This window comes from Chaetura pelagica, unplaced genomic scaffold (assembly GCF_000747805.2).
Source record: "Chaetura pelagica isolate M959 unplaced genomic scaffold, ChaPel_1.0 scaffold1277, whole genome shotgun sequence".
Taxonomy (NCBI): domain Eukaryota; kingdom Metazoa; phylum Chordata; class Aves; order Apodiformes; family Apodidae; genus Chaetura; species Chaetura pelagica.
The window spans coordinates 81,898-93,422 of NW_009953841.1; the positions used below are offsets into that span (position 1 = coordinate 81,898).

Consider the following 11,525-nt stretch of genomic DNA (forward strand, 5'->3'; position numbering starts at 1 on the left):
GGCAGGGGGGGGCGGAGGGGGGAGTGCCGGCTGCTGCTGTGGCAGAGGCTGCTCCCTCCAGAGCATCTCTGCGAGGGTCTGTGCCACAAAACCCTCTAAAAGAGACCAGGACAAGCAAAGAAAGGAACTCCCGGCTCTGCCCTGGGTGGTGTCACCCCCGGCAGCGCCCGGGGCAGCTCAGGGCCCAGCTCTGATTAAACTGACCTGAACGAGCCCCAGGGCAACAGCTTCACTTTGGGGTGCCCAGAGCAGGGGTACAGAGCCCCTTGCCCACGCAGAGGCTTCCTGCAGGCTGTACTATATGTATATAGCAAGAGCACTAATATATGACAGAAACCTCCTGTACAGTGTCCTGTAAATGTCTGTACATTTCTGCATTGCTGTGACTTGTAAAATGAATTCAGAGGAACTATTAAAGGTGCTGATCTCTGAGGGGCTGCTTGGGGGGGAGTGCTGCCAGGGCTGGGGTGGTGAGGGTGAGCCAAGCCCTGTGGGCAGAGGGAAGGCTGGGGCAAGCACAGGGATGAAGGTTCAGGGGCAGCACAGCATCTGGGGCAGGAGGGTTTGGCTGCTGAGCCCCATTCCTTGGAAGCAGAAGGATCCCAGGATCCACCAGGCAGCCCACAATGGGGAGGGATCCTTGAGCAGGCAATGGGGGCACGTGGGTGATGCTGCCAGGGGGGTGGGGAAGAATGGCCCCCAAATCAAGATAAACACCATAGCTGCACCATGCACAGAGAGATGGCTCCTTGTGGAAGAGAAACCCAGTAGGGAACAGAGTTGACCAATGTTGTGGGGCTGGTCAGTGCTGGGAGTCAGGGTAGGGGTCCCTGTCCTGCATTTCCTGGCACCAGCCCATGTCCCCGTGGTCCAGGACACGGTGGGAGCATGGCTGTGGGCTCAGCCTCTCCAAAGCCTCTTTCCAACAGTTTCCAACAGCACGGCTTAACCATGGTCCCAGACAGACACCGGGACCCAACCCAACACCTCTTCATCTCCAAGCCCAGTTTGCAAGTGAACAAAACCTGCTCCTGGCCTGGTGAGCACCAGTTTCTTCCCACTACTGCCACAAAAACAGCATCAGCAGCTGCCAGCCCTTCCCCACCACTGCCTGCCCCACAGCCTGGGTCCCTCTTTCGCTTCCCAGGGGAAGGGTGCACCCTCCCAAGAGCCCATTCACTAGGTACAGGCCCACACCAGAGGGCAAATCCTTCCCCTATGCCCCACAGACATGTCCCTCCCTATCCCCCAGTGCCACTGGGATGTCAACCCAGGGCAGAGCCAACCAGTGCACCCTGAGCACATGCAGATGTCCCAGCTTCTCTTCCAGTGCCCCTAGGACTGGGCTCCTCATCCCAAAAACAACACCCAGACAGGCTCAACTGCATCCCATAAGGGCCCATCATCCCACCAACAAGCAGCAGAGGTGGCTGTGAGACCTGAGGTGACATCCCCTCCTCACCCCTGAATTACGAGCAGTTTACTGAATTACACAAACTGACCAGCCAATAAGCCAAGACAACAAACAGTTTTGCTGGTTTATTAAGTGCCTGTTCCTGGGGATGCTCTGACTACCAGCTTTGCACCCCCAGGGTGCCCACAGTTCCCAGGGCAGCAGCATCCTAAACCAGGACTGTGTCCTCAGCCTCCCAGGGCAGTGGGAAGGAAGGAGGGGTTGGCTGGAAGGACACAGGGCCCCAGGGTCTCCTGGGGGCCTTCACCCAAAGCTCCATGCTGGGCGCAGCCTTGGCTGAACATCTGCTTGGCTGAGAAGGAGTCATGAGGTCCCAGGCCCTGTGTATGTCCCCCTGAACCCGGGAGCAGAGCAGCTCCTGGGCTGCTGTCACACTGGGCTTCACCTCAGCACAGGTGTCCACTTCCACCATCCTCAGAGAGGTGACAGAGCTCAGCCCCTCATGTCCCCCTGCTCACTCCCATGCCCTCAGGTTGACTCATACCTGCCTTGCCGGCCAGTGTGCTCTTTAGCTGGGCCATTTCTGACCACACTGAGGGACAGCGGGGCTGGCACACGATGCTGTGGAAGGTGACAGCACAGGCAGGGGTGCCAGGGGTGCCAGGCTGGCAGTCAGGGGCAGCCAGCTCTGCAGCACTCCGACAGCTTCCGCAGCACCCGCTTCTTCAACTCAAGTCTCCTGGACAACTTGAGTGAGTGGCTGGGCTCCCTCTCATGGGCCTTCAGCTTGGCATAGTAGTCAGAAAACTTGTTGTAGAGGATGGAGATGGGCATCCCGTTGAGGATGATGCCAAAGGAGATGCAGGCAAATGCCACGAACTTGCCGAGTATCGTGTCGGGCACAGTGTCTCCGTAGCCCACAGTGGAGAGGCTCACCTGGGCAAGGAGGGAAAGGATAAAGTCCTTGTGAACAAGCCCGGTAGACCCAGCCTGCAGGTGCTGGGACTCACCTCCCTCTGACCCTGTGTGGGACCCGGGTGTCCCCTGGGAATGGTGCTGCACCGTGGCACAGCTCAGCCATCCCTGCTCCAGCAGCTCGGCCAGGGCTCAGCTCCACAGGCTGGCAGGGCTGGAGAGCCCAAGGAACGGGCTGGATGAGGCCCCAACAGCAGAGAGAAGAGGCAAACCTTCCTCCTCCCTGATCCCCTGTGTGTGTGTCTCTGCAAAAGCAGCTGGACATCCAGTGGAACTGTCCCCAGCAGCCAGACTGTCTGCTGGAGCTTCCTGCCCCACCGAGCTGCGGCTCCGCAGGTGCTGGGACTCACCTCCCTCTGACCCTGTGTGGGACCCGGGTGTCCCCTGGGAATGGTGCTGCACCGTGGCACAGCTCAGCCATCCCTGCTCCAGCAGCTCGGCCAGGGCTCAGCTCCACAGGCTGGCAGGGCTGGAGAGCCCAAGGAACAGGCTGGATGAGGCCCCAACAGCAGAGAGCAGAGGCAAACCTTCCTCCTCCCTCCTCCCTGATCCCCTGTGTGTGTGTCTCTGCAAAAGCAGCTGGACATCCAGTGGAACTGTCCCCAGCAGCCAGACTGTCTGCTGGAGCTTCCTGCCCCACCGAGCTGCGGCTCCGGTGCTTCCTGTCCCAGTCCCGGGAACAAAGCTTCCCAGATCCTCCCCCCAGGAGAAACAGGCACTGCCCAGGAATGCACCTTGAGGAGCCACGAGTGGCTGACAGGGGAGCAGATGGGGACAGGGTGAGAGCTGAGGCAGGGAGGTTTGGGCTTTGCACAGAACAGGGACAGGATCTGCCCATGACGCTTAAATACTCAAATCTGATTTTGTGAGGTGATTTTGCACTTCATCAAGGAGGGATGAATTTGAAGCAGGCAGCTTGTGGTGGCCAAGGGAGATTACAGGAGCGGAAGTGATCTGTGAGATCATTTTGTCTGTAAATCAGGGTGCCCTCGTAACCCCGGGTTCTCAAGCGCTTTGGCTGCTCCTCACCTCAGGTTATCCCGGGTGTGTCACAGCACCTGGCTCTGCAGAGCAAACAAGGGCTCCTGTCCCCAGCACAGCCTGGTCTGTGTCCCCTCCCGAGGCAGGTGCTGAGGCTCAGTGTGACCATGTTCCCACACACAGCTCTGGGTCCTCCGGCTCAGCCCCACAAGCTCTGACCCCCCCAGAAACCCAGTTGGGTTACAACGCTGCATGAGCCTCAGACTGTCCTGGGGTGCTGCCCCCATGCCCATGGGGGAACCACAACCACCCTGCTCTTGGGTCCCATGACAGGTGACGCCTGGGCTGAGTCCCACCTCCCTTGTCACTAGCTCAGGCCACCCCCCCCGTCCCACCATTGCACCCCACCGCAGGCTTTTCAACCTCTGAGCTTAGTCCAAATCTCTGACTTCTTTTCTCAGAGCATGCAGGGTTTCCCCCCATTACTGGTGGGCAGACTGGACCTTTCTCTGCCTCCTGGGCAGCAGTGCTGCCTCCCTCCCGCAGCCCCTGCCCACGCAGCCCCACCGCACCCCTTTCTGGAAGAAGGTGCTCACACCTTACCGCTGCCCACCACCACGTGTGGGGGATGCTGCTGAAGCTTGTGTCTGGGACATCGTGTTCCACCGAGTGCATGAGAGCAGAGAAGATGAAGATCCCCATGGCAATGAAGAGGAAGAGGCAGCAAACCTGCTGGTAGCACTGGCGCATAGTGAAGCCAAAGGCCCGGAGGCCCGTGGAGTGACGCGCCAGCTTGAGGATGCGGAAGATCCTCATGAGCTTGATGATCTTGAGGATTTTGCCCAGCTTGCTCACATTCTCCATCTTGTGCAGTTCCTCATGGTAAAGCGTGTCTCCTTCATCCAGATTTTCAAAGAGGATCTGGATGTAGAAGGGCAGGATGGCCACCAGGTCTACAGCATTAAACGCTGCCCGCAAGAAGTTCTTGACGCTGGAAGAAGAAATGAGCCGCATGAGGTATTCAGAGGTGAAGAAGATGGCACAGATCATCTCCAACTGCTCCATCCACACCTTGGCTGTTTTGTGTTTCATCTCCTCCACTGTGCTCAGTGTCATGCCCACGATAGAGATAAGCACAAAGAAGCTTGACATGACAGCAATGATCTTGGCTGGGACAGAAGAGAATGGGTTCTCAATGAGATTCCAGATGATCTTCCGAAACCGTCCCAGAAATTTGCCCTCAAATTGCTCCACTGAGTGCAGCGGCTCCAGCTCTGCCTCCAGCTCCCTCTCTATTTTCAAGTACTCACTGAGTTCATCTTGCTTTTCCTCAAACAGGATCCGGCAGCAGCGTTGGGAGTATTTCAGATGGATTCCCCAGTACTCGATTTCCTCCACAAAGTTACTGGGACATATCTCATCCATTATCCACAGGACCCCACTGCAGTAGAAGTGGAAGATGTAGTGGAAAATTGAGGGATCTCTGTCAAAGAAGTACTCGTTCTTCTGCACTGAGTAGTCATCACAGAGCTGCAGCTTCTTCATAGGGTCTGTATAAAGGGCCAGCTTCCCAAGCCTGGTGATGGGATATCGGGCTGCTACCTTGGAAGCTATCTGGAATAATTTGCCACCAACGTTAATGTTGAGCAAGTACTTGTTCCTTTGGGTGGGAGTCTTGCTTTTCTCTTGGTTTCCATCCATCACATTCTGCATGGAGCTCCATGGCTTCACCAGGCTGTCCTGTGCAAAGGGGATGTGAACTTCCTCCTCCTCCGGCGTCCGGCAGCAGCCCCGGTGGTCCCCGATCTTCAGGCTGGCAGAGAGACTCGCACGTCTCACCCCCAGCTGCCTCATGGTGCCTGACCCTCTGGAGCAGCTGCTCCTGTCATGGGCTGTGGGACAGCAGCTCTGGCTTCATGGGGACGCTCCCACCAGGAACACACTGACTGGGACAAGAGATGTGAGCTCGGGGGAGCGGTGGGAGCTGCTGCTTGAGGGGCACTGGCCATGTCATTGTGCCATGTGGCACCAGCCAGGTTCCCAAAGCCGATTGCTGATCAGATTGTGGTTTGCATTGAAGGAGTCAGAGGCCACCAAGTGTCTGCTCCTTAAGACACTAATGAGATTGAAGCACTAGCCCTTTATGTAAGAACCTATTTCCAGCTCCGCACTTCTCTTTTGCCTTACTCTAGTCTCATCAGCTGTTTGCATTTGTCACACGCTACCCTGTCTCCAGGGAAGTCATTCACCCTAGCAAGTTGAAAAGAGAGCATGAACTTGCCCTGGTTTCACCCTGAAAGACCAGACACAGAAAGGTGCAGACACAAGGATTTGGATCAGCTTTGTATCCCCACAGCAGATGCTGGTCCTGGCACCAGCCCTTCATTAAGCACACAAGTGCTAATGCAGTTGCCCCTGCTCCATCAGCTGTCACAGCCCAGAGAACAGACACAGTTGTTACCTCCCCACAGCACAGATGTACAGGGGAGGAGGTGAAGGGACCATCTAACCCTCCACACTAACCACTCCATGAGAGGATCAGGATTCCCAGCATGACATGTTGCTCCTGCACCCCTGTCCTGTGCCACCTGCTCAGTCACACGTGGCTTCCAGCCCCACCACTCCCACAGCACGGGCAGGAACACAGACTGGGACACTGGAATTGCAAGGATACAGATAAAGCTCCCCTGAAGTACAGGAACAGAAGAGGAGGAAATAACTGTTTGGCTTTGCAAGTAAAAGGGGAACCAAAATTAAACAGGCTGATCTTTGATGTCTTACCCTGGAACACAAACCTACCTCAGCATGTAGAACATCACATTGATTTCCGTGAACTGAGCTAATTAAATACAGAGACCTGGAGCACAAAGCTGCTCCTGGGCTGAAAAGCAGCTCAGGCTCTGCTACAACTGAAATCTCTGAGCCTGGGGATTAGGACAAAATGCTTCTGGCACCAGCCAGATGAAGGGAAATTGTTGTTACAAACATGGCACCAAGTTTTTGCACAAGACAAAAGCTTGTTTCTTTCAATGCTGGAACAGTCAGCACAGGGATCAGTGAGCAGACCTTGTGTGGTCCTGCAGTGGGAAGGGGCTGTGACTGGGTCTGCTCCCCAGCCCTGCTCCCCATGGCACAGCCAAAGGGCTGTTCTCCCCACAGCAGAGCAGCACGTCCCGGCTCAGCAGTTCAAGCCGAGATGATCTGGGACAGGCTGGTGAGATATGAGCTCTGCCACATGGCTCTGCCAGCACAAACACTCCTACCAGCCCTTGCTCAGCCCTGTCCTGCCAGGGTTTCTTCACCTTCCTACTCCCCTGAACCCCCTGCTCCTCTCACTCGCTCTAAGAAGGAACAAGTTCCATCAGTTTTCAGTTTTTCCCCTTGTTCTTTGCTAAGTTTCCCACTTGTCATCTGTCCCACAGTAGCACCCTGGTGCCAGTGCCAGCTGCTTTTCTTGCCTTCCCCTGCTCTGTTCACTCCGCTCTCTACATTTCACAGTCACAGTTACCAGGGTTGGAAGGGACCTCTGAAGATCATTTAGCCTAGCCCTTCTGTTAGAGCAAGATCACCTACAGGATCACCTACCCACAGGAACACATCCAGGCAGGTTTGGAATGCCTCCAGAGGACACTCCACAACCTCTCTGGGCAGCCTGTCCCAGGAAAGAAGTTTTTCCTTATGTTTAACTTGAACCTCTTGTGCTCCAGTTTGTGCCCATTGCCCCTTATCCTGCCACTGGACACTACAGCAAAGAGGCTGGGCCCATCCTCCTGACACCCCCTGTAGACATTTATAAGCACTGATGAGATTCCCCCAGTCTCCTCCAGGCTAAACAGCCCCAGCTCCCTCAACCTTTCCTCACAGGCAGATGCTCCAGTCCCCTCAGGATCTCTGTGCTGGGCTCTTTCCAGTAGTTCCTTGTCCTTCATCAACTGTGCAGCCTAGAACTGAATGCAGTTCTCCAGACACGGCCTCACCAGGGCAGAGTAGAGGGAGGAGAATCTGCTTTTGACCTTCTTGCCACACTCTTCCTGATGCCCCTAAGGCCACTGGCCCCCTTGGCCACAAGGGCACATTGTTGTCTCATGGTCAGCCTGTTGGCCACCAGGACCCCAAGGTCCTTCTCCCCAGAGCTGCTCTCCAGCAGGTCAGTCCCCAGCCTGTACTGGTCCACGGGGCTGTTTCTCCTCAGATGCAGCACTTTACACTTGCCCTTGTTGAATTGCATTAATTCCTCTCTGCCCAGCTCTCCAGCTTGTCCAGGTCACGCTGGATGGCAGCACAGTCTGCTGGGGTGTCACCATCCCTCCCAGTTTTGTATCACCAGTGAACCTGCTAATGGTGCTCTCCATCCCTTCATGCAGGTCATTAGTGAGTATATTGAACAGGACTGGACCCAGTACTGACCCACATTTCCTGTTACAGCAGACGTGTGCACAGACCCTGGCGGGCACAGCAGCACTTGCTTTCCCTCCCTGCCTGTGCCAGCCCACCCACCAAAAGTCCTCTTTCCCAGGACAGAACAATCCAAAGGAAAAGTAGCCCCTGGCCTGCCAACTGCAGAATTCAAGGAAATGCACAAATCCAAGAAAAGACCCACAACTCTTCAGTTTCTAGTTCTTTATTCTCCTGTGACATTCACCAACAGCCATCTCCACTTGTCCCTATGGAAACAGAAGCAAGATTGTGTGCACCCTTGCAAATGACCTCTTGGTACTGAAAATAGCAACACTGGAATAACTCAGAATTCCATACCAGGTATAGAAGTGCCTCCCAGGGGACACAGCAGCACACTCACACAGTGCAGGAGTGGAAGACTCCTGCTTTGAGGCTGATGATCAGTGTCTGACTTGGCAAGCCAGGTTCTCACTGTTAAGGCACCAAGATCAGCAGCCACAGCAGCAGGTTTCTTCTACCTTTTCAGCACTTAAAGGAGTACGTGGTCAAGGCTGAGCTAGAGGCACCGGTCAGTAACCTCCACCCCCCACTGTCAGCTCTTCTGAGAAGTGCACAGCACTGAGCTACACGTGCCACAATGCACAGATGGTGTTTGATCCAAGACACGAGACATTTCAAGCTGAAAGAAAGAAAAAAATACAAAAAAACAAAACCCCTCATAAAAGCCAAACAAAATCTCACAGAACCGTTTGGGTGTGATGGGACCTTAAGGATCATCCAGTCTCATTTCCCTGCCATGAGCAGGGCCACCTTCCACTGAACCAGGTTGCTCCAAACCCCATCCAACCTGGCCTTGAACACCTCCAGGGATGGGGCAGCCAAAGCTTCACTGGACAACCTGGGCCAGGGTCTCACCACCCTCATAATGAAACGTTTCTTCCTTATGTCCCATCTAAATCTACCCTCTGACAGTTTATAACTGTTGCCCTTTGCCTTGTCACTACAGGCCTTGGTAGAAAGCCTCTCTCATATATTGAAAACACACCACATGGTCTCCCTGGAGCCTTCTCTCCTCCAGGGATTGCCCTGACCAAGGTGCACTTGACTTTGCTGCACTTCATGGGCCCACTCCTCCAGTCTGAAGGTCCCTCTGGATGGCATCCCCTCCCCAAAGTGAATCAACTGCACCACTCAGCTTGGTGTCACCCACAAACTTGCTGAGGATGCTCTCGATGCCCCTACACACACCACTGAGGATACAAAACAGCATCAGTCCCAGCACAGACCCTTGAGGGACACCACTTGTGCCAAAACAGTTTCAAGAAGGCAGCATTGACCATTTAAGGACACACCGCTGACAGTGTCAGAGAAGGAACACCCCAAGTTCAGCACTGGGGTGGAAAGGGCAGTTCTGCAAAGGGCTGACATCTCTGCTGAAGGGGAGAGGGCTGAGAAGCTCCAGGCTGATTCAGGGTGGCAGAGCAGCAAAGCCAGGGCAGCCAGGAAGCTTTTCTACGTTCACACCTGTGGTTGACCTGTCAGCAAAAGCCTCTTGAACGTCAGTTTGAGCCACATGAAAACACTAGTGAAAACATGGAGTATATGTCTGATCTGTGTGGAGTTAATGAGCTCCTACTGAAATGGATCAGGAAGCCCCTATTCCCTGACAAAATCCAGGGGGGAGAGTGAGGAAGGCGAAAAAAAGTCTGTTGTCTGGAAGTGTAAGGAAACATCTGAATTGCAGCTAGCACCTGTCCAAGCCCACACTGGTGAAAATCAGCCTTAACAATACCTGGAGGCAAGAACAATGAAGAAATTTCTACCTCACTTGTGAGAGGCTATTTCACAGCACCAGGGAAAATTCCTGTGCTATTTCCAGAGCCAAAGTAGTCCCACAATATAAGAACCATTTCTGAGGGTCTTGTTATTCCAGAATAACAACCCAAACTTGGGAGCTTCTGTCCACTTCTGTCAGTCTCTGTGGTGAGCAGGAGGGAGACTGGGCTACTCCCATCTTAACAGCTCATGGCAAAGATCCCTGTGACAAAAACAGAAGATCACCTGGTTATTGATAGTCCTGTGGCCAAAAAACTGGTTTGACTTCTGTTTGTGCAAAGGGGAGGAAAACAACCCACAACATCAAATTAGTTTCTTAGCATGAGTGCTCAGGGGCAGCAGAGGAAGGACAGAGACCAGCACCTCAATATCCAAACAAGCCAACATCTTCTAGTTTAGAATGTGCAACTATCTCTGCAGTCAAGCAAGAGACTTCATGCTTGATTGTGAGGAATGAAGATATGGAGAGAATTCTGTTGCTTCTGGGCACACTGAAACCCCAAGCATGTGGCTGACAAGCAGCAGGAAAAGCTGGGAAAAGTTACACCTGGAGGAGAAACCTCTAGAGGCGGGAAACAGAGGGCAGGAAGGCATTTCTCCCTCAGGCATACAGAGCAGAAGGGGTACAAGAAACTTACCCTTCAGGGAAATGAGCCTGTCTGGCTCTTGTCAGGCATCAGCTGCTCCCTGGATGCTTTTTCAGGACTGAAGATGCCAGATCTGGTTTTTGCTTTGGACAGGCCCCACACAGTAACAGAGGCCACAGCTACAAGGATGCTCAGGAGCACTAGAGGAGAGTGCAGAAGCAGAGAACCACTCACTGCTCCAGGCTCTGCTGCTCAGCAGCCTGAGCCAACAGCTGAGCTCAGCAGCTTCCCTCAGGGAGAAGGAACAGAGGGAGAGGAAATGAGTTAGTTCCAGATTGCATGGAATGGCCTTTCCAAGGACAAAGTGCATTCAAGTCAGAGGAATGTTTAAGCTGTGTGTAAGGCCTCCCCCAGCCCTCCCAGCCCAGCAAAAGTAGGTACTGACACAGGTCCAGAAGTAACTCCATCAGGATACTCAATTTACAGCCCAAGCCAGGGCCAAGGGCATGTGCAGCACTCTGAGTCTCACATACCTGCAACAATCAAGACCCACAAACGACCCTGACTCCTCGGTGGCACCGAGTCCCCAGGCACAGGAGTAGCTGAAGTCCCTGCAAGAAAAGAGCAAGAAGTCCATCTGGCTTCCAGCTCACTCAAAGCAGTCTCCAGTCCAAACCTGGCTGAGGTCCCAGTTCACCTCAGAAGCACCAATGGGCCTTTTTTAATTTGATCAAAATCTTATCTGTCATTACTGTGATCAGACTACAACAAAGGAAAAAAAAACAACTATGGAAAAGGTGTAACAGGGAAAGCCAGGAAGTCTCCCAGCTGGAGCTGCAGCACCTCTCCCTCCGGCACCAGGATCCCCAGGTACAAACAGAATCTACCAACTGAACTGGTGCAGGCATCAAACCCAAAGTCTCCCCAGGCCTGCAGTTATCCCTGCCCTCTCACAGCACTCGTGCCTCAGCTCCCAGTGCCCGGGGCAAGGGCAGCTGCAGCAGCACCTTCACACACCTCGAGCAGCCAACAGGGCAGTGCCCAGGGGAGCTGCAGAGCAGCAGGCCCAGCAGTGCGGCGGGTGCAGAAACGCCCTGCAGCTCGGAGGTGCCAGCAGCCGCTGCTCTGACCCTGCTCCGAAGGGCTCCCCACCCTTCTCCCGTCAGCCGCCCCGCTGCCCAGGGAGGCCTGGAAGGACGGACGGGCTGCGGCGTCGCGAGGTGCCAGAGCTGCACGTCCTGGAAGGATGTTCTTCAGAAACGCTTCCCCTGGGACCGGGGGGTGTTTGATTAGGAAGCCCAGGGTGGGGCGGCCGAAACAAGCAAAGCAACTGA

General features: G+C 54.6%; 1 protein-coding gene across 1 annotated transcript; it reads right to left on the reverse strand.

Moving 5' to 3' along the window:
- Nucleotides 1–2,086: 2,086 nt before the first annotated feature.
- On the reverse strand, nt 2,087–5,224 carry LOC104391967 (potassium voltage-gated channel subfamily V member 2-like). The gene is made up of 2 exons (XM_010001320.1): nt 3,974–5,224; nt 2,087–2,350 (listed from the first exon to the last, which is right to left on the reverse strand). The coding sequence occupies exons 1-2, from the start codon at nt 5,222–5,224 to the stop codon at nt 2,087–2,089; spliced, it is 1,515 nt and encodes a 504-aa protein (XP_009999622.1).
- Nucleotides 5,225–11,525: the final 6,301 nt, after the last annotated feature.